At 42.5% G+C, this 11,603-nt stretch overlaps 1 protein-coding gene across 1 annotated transcript in view; it reads left to right on the top strand.

The window, feature by feature from the left end:
• Window positions 1-11,603, top strand: part of FRY (FRY microtubule binding protein) — a 168,086-nt gene that overhangs the window by 90,228 nt on the left and 66,255 nt on the right. Inside the window, 3 exon segments of the mRNA XM_015424198.1 lie at window positions 2,027-2,212; window positions 9,372-9,570; window positions 11,374-11,495. Of these exon segments, the coding sequence (XP_015279684.1) occupies window positions 2,027-2,212; window positions 9,372-9,570; window positions 11,374-11,495 (507 nt within the window).

Genomic DNA, 11,603 nt, shown 5'->3' with positions numbered 1-11,603 from the left:
TGTTCATTTCGCGTGAATTTCTTTGAAGCCGATAGTGATTTACCCCCCCCCCCCGGAATATTTTTATAAATTCTGTGAGAAATCTCTGTTAAGAACCTGTACCTGGGATACTTGATCTTTTGAGGGCATACGTTGGCCAGTAGACCCCACAGCATGTAAAGCTTTAGTCATTTACTCAAACTCTACTTTCATCTTCTAGCTGACATCTGAAAATATATGTACATAAGTTAGAAGCTATATGATAGAACTGGGGATGTTTCGTTCTGATTTGCGCGTACACACCCACCCACCAGCTGCCTTTTTCCTGGGGTATCTTGAACGGAAAACCTATTTCTAGCTGCCCAACTAACTGGTTTGAGGCATCTGGTGAGACTCTAACCGAACATCCAAGTCTATTGATGGCCATCCATATACTCCTGGCTTTAATTTTGTAGCCTGGTAACAGCCAGGTGCTTTCCATGAGAATCCTCATCTCTTGTTGATGTAAGCCATAGAGAAGGGCTGGGACAGAATCAGAGTTAGTAAGGGTAAGTAGTTCTAAAAGCTTGGTGGGAAATCAAAAGAAGTCCTGATTTATTTCAAGCATGGATCACTGCTCTGCTGAGTATTAATGACAGCATCCATGCCGATTGGAAGAAGATCTGCCTTGGCTGTGGCAACTGAATAGCAAGGGAATAGGGTTGTCAAATCTGTTTTGGCCGGTGTCCGGGGCGTGCGTGTCACCCGGAAGTGACGTCGCATGCTGGGGGTGGGGTTTCCCCCGGGCCCGATTTTCGTCGCGTCGAAAATCGGACCGTCAAGGCGGGGGATTCCCTGCCCCCCAGCGCCATTTGGGAACCCTACAAGGGAAAGGGAAAGATTTACATGTTACTGTACAGAAGCCCTGACCTAGATAACCCAGGCTTGTCAGATCTCAGAAGCTAAGCAAGGTTGGCACTGGTCAGTGCTTGGATGGGAGACCAGACCACCAGGGAATACCAGGGTTATGATGCAGAGTCAGGCAGTTGCAAACCACCTCTGAACATTTCTTGCCTTGAAAACTCTATGGGGTCACCATAAGTCCACTGTGACTTGACGGCAGGGGGGAAAACTGTATAAAAAGGAAAGGAATTGTGTGCTAAGTGTCAAGCACACAGGCAGATTCTTCCTCCATGCCGAAACCCTTTGATCTTTCATGCCATGTACAATAAAATAGCATCTAATGAACCCATTGTGTCCAGTACCTAGGCTGAAAGGGAAGAGTGTTCTCTGTTCTGCTCACTACTTTTCTTCCAAGACAAGTTAAGAAGCTAGGGTCATTCATGTGTACTCTTCAGCCTGCTACTTCCATTTGTTTCCTTGAGCCCTAAAAAGAAGATAGAAAATTATTTCAGCGCAGTCTTATGCAGAGTTATTTCAGTCTAAGCCCCTTGAAATCTAGAGGCTTAGACTGCAATAGCTGTGTAGGATTGTGCTGCTAAACAACTCATGTTGGTTAAACTCTTATTTAAAAACGTTGTGGTTTTAAGTGCTGCCTTTTTTTAAAGTGTTTTCAAAATCTTGTGTGTGTGTGTGTGAGAGAGAGAGAGAGAGAGAGAGAGAGAGAGAGATGTACTCCCTTCGGTCATCCTCTAGGGGCCTCTTGCAGATGCCTGGCTCCAGAATGGCTCAGTTGGCTGTCACCAGGGGAAGGGCCTTCTTAGTTGTGGCCCCTACCCTGTTGAATGCACTCTTGGATGATACCCGTGCCCTGCTGGACTTGTTTCGTTTCCTCAGGGCATGCAAGGCCAAATTGTTTAGGTTGCCCTTTGGAGGTTAACAACATGTTTGGGCTATTTTTATTAGTGTTATGGTGACAGCCACATGTTTTAATAATTTAATCTTTTAATGTTAATATTTTACTTTTGGTATTTTTTTTTATGTTGTTTTACCTTATTGATAGACCCTTTGGGTAAGCGACAAAAATATGCCTACACATTTGCTATTTTTGGAATGTTAATTTGTTTTTACTTTATGTTAAATTGCTGCTCTTATATGTTTCCCCTAGGCCTTGACCATTACCGCCCTGAAGTCTTTGAGCACAGTAAAAAGTTACTTCTGCATCTTTTGATCGCTCTGTCATGCAACAGCAATTTTCAAGCCATTGCCACGGTGCTACTTCAGAGCAGGGAAGTGAATGAAACCAAGACTCTCACAGTCCACTCATCTTATCTACCTGAATACTTCTACACAGGTAGTCAAGAGCAACTCTTAAGGCATATTTCCAATTTGCTTCAACTTGTTCCTGAGCAGTTTTTAAAAAAATGTTTGCTGTACATCTGTCCAAATAGCAGCAGAACAGAAATGAAGGACAAATCAAAGTAGTTCATGTAACACAGATTCCTTTCTTGCAACAGCATGTGTTGGGTGAGTTCAGCAGAGACCAGTTTACTGAGCTTCAAAACCAAAATTCCTCAGCTAAGTAAATCAAATTCCACATGTTGATTACCAACATAAATTGTATTATTTGATTACTTGGTGTAATAAATCAGTAATCTTTCATTAATTAGGTACAGATTACATTCAGCATCAAAAAGAATGAAAATACCTTACCTGTAACAGTCACAAAGGAGTTAATCAGGCATAACTAAAAGCTTAACAGTATATACCTAAATTCTATTGATTTCAGTGAGATGGAAACACAATTAATTTTCTTTGGAAATTGCAGCATTAACTTCTTTAAAGCTGCAGGGGATCAAAACTTATTTTGCCATCAAGTGCATTCACTGGCACAATCCAGACATTACGCATTATCATGATTGGCCCTAATGTCTGTACTGCCTGACAACGTGGTGCCCTTTTATAACACAACAAAACTAGTATTTATCTTGCTGACCTAAGCCCTGCCCCTGGATAATGCATAGAGAAAGGTACTAGCAAGACCCGGTAATCACCTTTCAAGCAAAGAAGCTAGAAAATGGCCTTATCTGTGGTTTGCTCAGTGCAGATGTAACATAACCATGTCTGAAGCAAAACATGGATTGCAAACTCACATTCTGGCTACAGTGTTTAACCATGGTTTAGCACATGATAAACAGGTTTAACTATGTTTAAAACAACAAACCATGGTTAAAGTATTTGCGTAGGGCCTGTGCTGGAGTATCCACATTGGGGGTTTTTTTGCTTTTCCCCCTGCATCCAATGCTGCTGCAGTTTCAAAATGTGCTGTGACCATATATGCCATGGGCTCCTCATGGCGGGTGCTGCCTTGGGACTCATAAAATATGTTTCCCATTTTCCCAACCCCCGTTTTATTAAGCTTTAGGCATATACCTACTATGCTTGTTGTTTATAGAAAAGGAGTCATGTCATTATGGCATTCCTCACAGCTATTTCCCCCTTCCCTTATTTCTCTTGTGTGTAGATTAGATATTGTGCTACAAGCCCAGGCTTTTACTTGCATAACAAAATGGTAGAAATCACTCTTAGAATATGCCAAACTATAAACACAAGCAAACAGGATAGAGAATGCAACATATCAATGTGTCTAATTCTCAGTATTTTCCCATGTGCTGCAGATACTTACATCTGTGAATTGGGGTTATGTGGAGTGGACAGAGATTTTTCTACAAACCTAGGGGAAGCCCCACGTTTGCAAAAAATATGAAAAGATTTAAAACATGATGGGGGGGTATTCCTCCAAGCAGAAGAGTGTTGGCTTGGCAGCATCCATCCAAATTGCACTGTGTGAAAAGACTGAGGAGGAAGGGGAGTTGCCACTGGGTGGGGAGGAGCAGGAGCCAGGCCCATAGAGGAGACCATACTGCAGGCAGACCCCTCCCCATATGTCTTTGGGGTTCCTACTTGTAATTTTCTATTTTCTATATAATATTTTTTTATTTTGACAGGAATGCAGTATATTAACAGATCAGTGCCTCTTTTCCCAAATTTCCTTTTTAACAAACTTTAAAAATCTCAGTGCATCCAGAGCATCTCTTCATAATTTTTCATTTTAATGGGCCTTGTTAAAACTTTCGCAGACTTTCAAAACGAGTAAAGCCTGCCAGAGCTTTTGTACTGGAACATCTTTTATTTGTTTATAAAGAATTCCTTCATTAAAAATCTAGTTGAACTAAAGGATAATACTGGAAGAGAGTCTGTTAACAAAGAGTTTTGTGCAAAGATACTTTCAGGATGCATTATGTTTTGATATATAGGATGTACATAAAAATAAACATGATTTTTTCCCTTAATTTTTACAACCTTTGCGTTACAATGTGAGGAATATGAATGTGTATGTGTGTCACAGTTTCTGAAGGGCTAGCTTATGTTTATAATTTAGATCTACTCATGCAGCCATGCAGAGGTTGCTTTTCCATTAAGTGATCTGTTATAGCAAGGAACCACATCTGAATGGATGCAGCCAGGTGAACCTGGATGATTTAAGACCTATGTGATTTGGGTGACCATGTGGTTCAGACTTTTTCATACAGCATAGAGCCGTGTCAATTTGCGTTGTTTAAAAGTGACTCCCACACTGCATGACTGCTTGCTTAGTGCTGCTTTAGCTTGAGCACTAACTTTTCCACCAATAGTTAAATCCAAGATTTCTTTTGACTTCCAGAAATATTTGGCCAAGAATACCAAGATGCCTAAGGCTAGACCTAATTGCATATTTTGGAGATAATGCTGTGTACAAGTGATGAAATGAGATAATAAACTAGAAAAAAACATGCAAAGTAGAACCAAAAATATCACTTGCGCAGTTTTCCTCTGTGACATGGCACTGCTCTGAATGTAGCTCTTGTCACAGCAAATCTAGAATATGTGGTTCTGAGTTTCACACTCCTGGAAAAACATCAACATATTTGGAACTATTCTGGGGGAGAGCAGATAAAAATAAATGTTAGCAGCTGGATGATTGATTTGCGACATATCACATTAATATCAATTGCAAGGCAGGGAGGCAGCTTATGCAAGTAAGGTGCAGACCTTTGAGTAAGGTAGTACACAATATAATGGGATGAGCTATTTGGAGGAAAGTAAACTTTGAGGTATGAAAGGGAGAAACTTCTCATGGAAACTTCCTCAGTAGCTGGGACTGCCGGGTGTCTAGGTGGGGGTTCCAGTTCTTCAGGTGGGGTTGGCTGAAGAACTGCAACCCCCACCTAGATTTCTTCTTCTTCTCCTTCTTCCTCTTCCTTCTCTTCTTCCTCTTCTTCTTCCCAACTCCATGCCATCCAGTTAGATCCAATTCAGACCAATGTCCACTGTCATCATAGCCAGCCTTTCTTATTGGTGGCATGGAAAACTGCTCCAAGTGGGGTAAACATATTCACCCGTTATTGCCCCTGTACTGTGCCAATGAATACTGGTCACAACTCATGACTGAATACCCATATATTTATGTATGTATTTATTTATTGGTTGCTTTATTGTTTATTTATTTTTGGGGGGTTATATGCTTCCTCTCCAGAGACCTTTTGCCATTGTCATTTGCAAAGTAAAATGGTGTAGATCCATTCATATTGTTTACTTACTATAATTCTATGGGCTGGTTCACAGGTGGCTCAGGGAAGTTTTTACAGGTAGCAAGATATATGAACATGCCCTCCCCCAGCACATAGGATTTGTAATAAAAATCAAGGCATAAACCCTATGTTTAGAGTTTGCACATGTAATCTATTGCAGGGGTAGGCAGACTTTTTGGCCCAAGCACACACACACAAAAGGAACATCTAACAGTGAAAATGTTGATGTGCCGGCAAACAAAAGGGGATGGTGAGGTGATGGGTTGCACTTGGCCAGACAGCCTTGAAGTAAGCCAGACCCCAACAGCACTGCCAGCATCTCAGGAACTTAGCTGAAATCTGGACTTGCCTGGATGGATGTGCAGATCTGGAAGGTGATGATGGGCATAAACCTTGCTTATTGCCTCCTCCTGCAACCTCTGGCTTCAGAAGTGCTGACAGTGCCATGGTTGCTTTAGCAGAGATCTATCCCTGGTTGTCAAATGAAATGGTCTGGTGTACTACTGTAGCACGCATGCCAGGGGGTTCCTCCCCTGACCTAGAATCCATAATTGCAGAAGTTCTCCTGTTACTAATCACTGCAGAGGTTCTTTGTCCTAAAAAAGAAAAGATGGGATAAAGCAGCCCCATAGCCAGAAATTTTTGGTATGGCGGGGCACATGCCCCAACGTGACTACGTCACCTCCAACATGTCTATGTAACCCGGAAGCATCGTAGTCTCCGCTTTCCTGCTCCTCCTGCTCTTACGGAGCTCGTCCAGCTCCCAGTCCTGCTCTGAATCCTTTTACGTTCCCCAAACCGAGTGGGAGGAGGGAGATGCAGTCAGAGATAGCCGACAGCCCTTCCCAGAGATGCTTCCGATTGCTGCTAGGAACAAGGGACTGCCCTAAGAAAAGTCAGCTACAGTGGCCCTTCCCAGAGATGCCTCCGATTGCTGCTAGGAACAAGAGACTGCCCTAAGAAAAGTCAGCTACAGTGCTGCGGGTGGAAGGAAGGCACCCTCTGCGCCTTTCAAGGCCTCCCAAAGGACACCAGCTCCCAGCAGCGGCCTCACCCTCCACCTGGCCATCACTGCTTTAAGCCAAAGTCCATGCTGGGTGGTGGGCTAGGTCCCTGTGCCCCCCCTCCCCCACATGGTCTTGAAATTTCAATCGCTGGAGGGTCTTGCTGCAGATACCGGTCCTGCAGCTGAGATCAGGGCTTCCATCAAGGGAATGGCTCTCCAAGGTGCTGGATCCTTTCAGTTGGGGCAGCTTGCTCTCTGTGCCCGCCCTGGCCAGCAGCAACAAAGGCAGTCCTGATCAGGAGCCCAGACCTGGGCTGGCACAGGTGTAGTGAGGCACGAGACAGGCCATTCTCTTCGCCTCTTGCAGCTTTACTCCATTCATGAGAGGGCAGCGCCGCACAGGCCAGGCTCCCTCCCCCTCCTGGCCAACTGGCAATATGCTGCCAGCAAGTGCGGTCATCACTAGTCGCCCCAGGCTCCCCCCACCTCCTGGGGGAGGGGGCAGGGCACATTTGGGAGAGGGTGCTGCCCCAAGAGCCCCTGTTGCTATGGCCTGGTATAAAGAAAAGCAAATAGATAAATATCCCAGCACACAGTGAGGAATAACAAACTGATGTAATGTTGCAATATAAAGATGCAACTTAATTGCTGCCTTTGGAACAAAATAGTGCTTTGTTTGATAAAAAGTTGGTGCATGATCATTTTTAGTCTGTAAATTATTTCTTAAAAATCCATGACATGGTATATCTTCTCCTCATACCTAAACAGAATTGAAGAAGTTACTCTGGTATGCTGTCTGAACAAAGACTGATGCCTTTCATGATTTTTTATCAAAAAGCTCTCAAAGGGAATGTAGATAGTAGCAATTTAAAAACTTGTAGCATTCAGGACTATGTTTCATAACAAAACTGTATCAAAATATCTGGCAAATTAAGAAAAAGTAGAATTAGCTTTATACCCATTACTATACCATTGCTTGTATCAACAATGTCATATTTCTGTAATTATAAAAGAATAATGTTTTGTCAAGTTTTGTAAATATCCTGTTTTCTGTCCAGTGCTCTTGTATACCCAAGGACATTCCTATGTTTTAAAATTCCATTTATTTTCCCCCTCAAACTGACTGACTGTTATGGTCTTAATTTTGTGTATATAGAGTTTCTGTTAAACCAAGGTGAAAACTACTTTGTAGTTGTTAGTGAATAGTATGGCTTGGGGGGGGATAGGAAAACTTATTCAGATGCACAAGCTCTTCTGTTTTTATACTGCCTGATCTGTGATGGTTCATGGCAACTTAATTGTTTAAAAGTTGCAAACTGGACTACAGTAAATGAGTGTGTATTTAAAGAAGGTCAAAACTTCAGCTCAAATGCTGACTAGGGCTTGACAAAGTGAATATGCCAAACCTGTATTATACGTAGACATCCAGTTTGTTTCTACATGTAATACAGAAGATTAGTTTTGACCTTTAAAGGCATTACTGGCTTTGGTCGAGTGTACTCAAACTGCTTCCACTTATATGTTCCAACATGTGTGCTAAGGCTATCCAGAGGTGGGGGCACTGCTGCTGGAACCTCTGCTGCCACGGGTGCATGAGAGGGGAGCTGTACAAGGACCTTTTCAGTAGCTGCCTTAGACTAAGAATTTATTTATTTAATTAATTCAATTTATATCCCACCTTCCCCACCAAGGCGGGCTTACACCAAAAGTTAAAATACATTAAAACACAAATTGTAAGCATCATAAAAAATCATATACAATAACAGAATAAAGTGCCAGTGGCGGTATGACATTACGTAGAAATCCCAGTAGGCCATGGTGGAATGGTCACAAAAGAGTACGGCCAGAGTTGGTAAACAGCTACCAGCCTACTTAAGGGACCGCCTTTCCCCACATGTTCCCCCAAGAGCACTACGGTCGGGGAATCAGAACTTACTGGACGTCCCAGGTCCCCGGGTCATCAAACTCGTCATGACCAGGAACAGGGCGTTTTCGGTGGCGGCTCCTATCTGGTGGAATGAGCTCCCAGAGGAGATCAGGGCTCTGCGGGACCTAGCACAGTTCCGCAGAGCCTGCAAGACGGAGCTCTTCCGCCAGGCGTTCGAATAGGAGCCGCCATCGCCATTGTACCACCAACGCCCCATTATTTCTGTACAGGGTCATCATGATGCGGGCACTTTGGGTGAGAATGGGACGTTTTAGGAGACGGCCATCTTGTTTTTAGGAGAGGAGCACCAAAAATTTGTTTATGACTGTGATGTGTTTTAATATTTTTAATGTTTTTATTGTTCTATTGTATGATTTGGCGATATGCCGTGTAAGCCGCCCTGAGCCTCCGGGGAGGGCGGGATAAAAATGTAAATAATAAATAAATAAATAATATCGGACCATTTACAGAAACTGTCGCAGGATGCTGGTGATAGTGCAAGAGGGCCTTACCACAGTTCGGTTGTTCTCCCAGGGGCTTCATGGAATCCTTCTTTACAGACATTTCAGCAGTAGCTGAAAACACTTATTTCATAGATTTTAATTCTTCTGTTATGTGCCACAGTTTATACCAATTCTTGGTATTTATTTGTTTTATTGTTGAAAGCCACCTTGAGCATTTTCGTGGATAGGTGACATAGAAGTCCCTTAAAATAAATAAATATTCCTCCTTCCAAGGTTCTGACTTCAGGTGTGGTTAGGGTTGCCAGCTGACCTGAAGAAGGAAAAAAATGTCCTGTCACTTTGAGATTTAAAGTGTGGAAATGAGCGGATACATACCATCCCGTCGAGCTCCTAGTAACCAGACAGAACATTTTTATCCAGACCAACTGGCAGATCTAAGTGTGGTCCATTCCATATTTATCTTCCTCTTTTTCTCTTGCTGCCAGGTGGCTTTGACTTTCTGAGGGAGTATCAGTCTTCTCCTGTGCCAGACTCCGGCCTCAGCTCCAGCTCTACCTCCTCCAGTATCAGCCTTGGAGGGAGCAGTGGAAATCTCCCACAGATCACCCAGGAGATAGAAGACATAGACACAGCTGTGGAGACAGATGAAAAGGCAAACAAGTTAATTGAGTTTCTGACCACCAGGTAATCAAAGACGGAACAAAGTCATATCATAAGCTGCTCTCTTCAAGTACTGCTGCATATTCTGTGAAAGCGTCTGCCTTTTTATAATTACTTGAATCCTATGTCGCAGCACAGATGTCAGACAAGCATGTAGTCTTAAACTCCCAAATATTTTCTAAACAAGAATAAACTGTCTCGTTAAAAAAAAAAAAAACTGTTGCAAAGAGCTAACAATATTCTGTTTAAGAAAGAGCTCTGGAGGAACAGCTTTCCATAATAATAAAGTGTCCTGTTTGTAATGACTAAGAAGATGTAATTATGGATTAAATATGACACATCTGTATTTCTTTATCCTAATGTCCAGCAGAATCTAGAATACAGAACTGTTGGGCCCCAAGGTGGGTCACACCAGTGATGCCATCACTGGTTGGTTTTTTTTAGGGTGGGAGCAGCGGTATGTAGCTTGGGCTGTACACTTGTTACAGAAGCACTGTTCTCCTTTGCATCTGGTAAACTTGGGAAAAGTAGGACAAACCATTCCTAAAAAATTGAGAGTAGGTGCCATGTTGCCAGTTAGGTTTAAAAGTGGGTCTGAAAAGACTGAAGTTTACTGCTGCAGAGAAGCATTAAGGACAACGCAGACAGAGTACGAGTAGGTGAAAGGAGAAACAAAGAACAGCAAGCTTGGAAAATCTGGAATCTGTGTTTTGAATTAATTGGTTCAGAATCAGTAAACATCAGGCAGGTAGGTACCATGGTTCAGGGAACGCTCACAAGTATAATGCCCAAACCAAGGACTAGTAGCCACTTTCCAGGCTAGGAAAAAAACAAGAGATATGGTGTGCAGGAGTAGTAAACATTGCATTCACAGCTGGATGCTTGTTGTATTTGCTTCAGGAGTTTTTACTGCTGAAGAGACAAGGTTGTTTTCCTTTGTCTCCCCCTCCCACACACACATACTGTTTCAAGGGTAAGAAGGGCTGTCAGACTGTCCACTTGGCTTAATAGGGAGAACCCCTCAGGGGAATCCCTACTCATATGTGACAGCTTGTTAAAAAGTCTTAAATGTAATTTAATTGTAACATTATTACATCCAAAAATATATATCTCCCCAAGTCATTTAGCTGTAGTAATCCACCTGCTGGTGCCTTTTGGAATTAGCACTTTCAGTAAGAGGGGCTGCTTGCATTATCAAGGGCAGCAATCACTTTGTCTGGAATGGAGGGAGGGGGAATTGTTTTTGCCCAGCCCAACAACAAGGATGCAGCAGGTGGATCTGCCACAGCATGGCAGGTTGGAAGATGCTTTCCTCTGACTGCCCTGACCACAGGGCTGAAAACAGCTAGGGCAGAAGATGAAACAACTGCGATGCAACAAGTCATCATTCAGCCGGTTTTCTTAGCAGGGGGATTGTGTTCCTCCTTAGTCCTGATTGCAGCTTGTTCTGCTGCCGCAGCCGCTGTCCCCACAATAGCTGATAATCCAGATGACATAACCCATGTAGGTTCTTTAAAATAACTTGTATTTCATATAAGCTTGAATCTGATTGTGTCAATTGAAATACATATTTTCATTTAAATATTTCACATCAAAGACTGAAAGTACACAACAGTACCCAAACCTGTTATGTTCTTGTTGTAACTTCTTGTTGACATGGATTCCAGCTGATTTACTCCTGAAGAAGTTAAAGGGATTGAATCAATTTGTTTCCAAATCCTCATCAATAATTTAGTTCGGGAAATTGCATCTGCATTGTACTGCTTTTAAAGTTGCTATTTTAATTTTAGTACTAAAAGAAATACATGTGCACTTTGTTCTTTTAAGGGCATTCGGTCCGCTTTGGTGTCATGAAGATATCACTCCCAAAAACCAGAATACCAAGAGTGCAGAACAACTTACCAATTTCTTGCGTCATGTTGTATCTGTCTTTAAGGATTCCAAGTCAGGTATTTAATAAGTTTTGTGGGGTTTTTTAAATGAGCATCATTAGAAAGGAAAAAACTCTGCATCAAAATTGATTTTACTGTGTCAATTTAGGTGATTCCTTGACAAAA

Source organism: Gekko japonicus, unplaced genomic scaffold (genome assembly GCF_001447785.1).
Source record: "Gekko japonicus isolate JY-2015 unplaced genomic scaffold, Gekko_japonicus_V1.1 scaffold1403, whole genome shotgun sequence".
In the NCBI taxonomy this organism is placed as follows: domain Eukaryota; kingdom Metazoa; phylum Chordata; class Lepidosauria; order Squamata; family Gekkonidae; genus Gekko; species Gekko japonicus.
The sequence above is the reverse complement of the archived record's forward strand: the minus strand, read 5'-3'. Positions and strand labels throughout refer to the sequence as shown.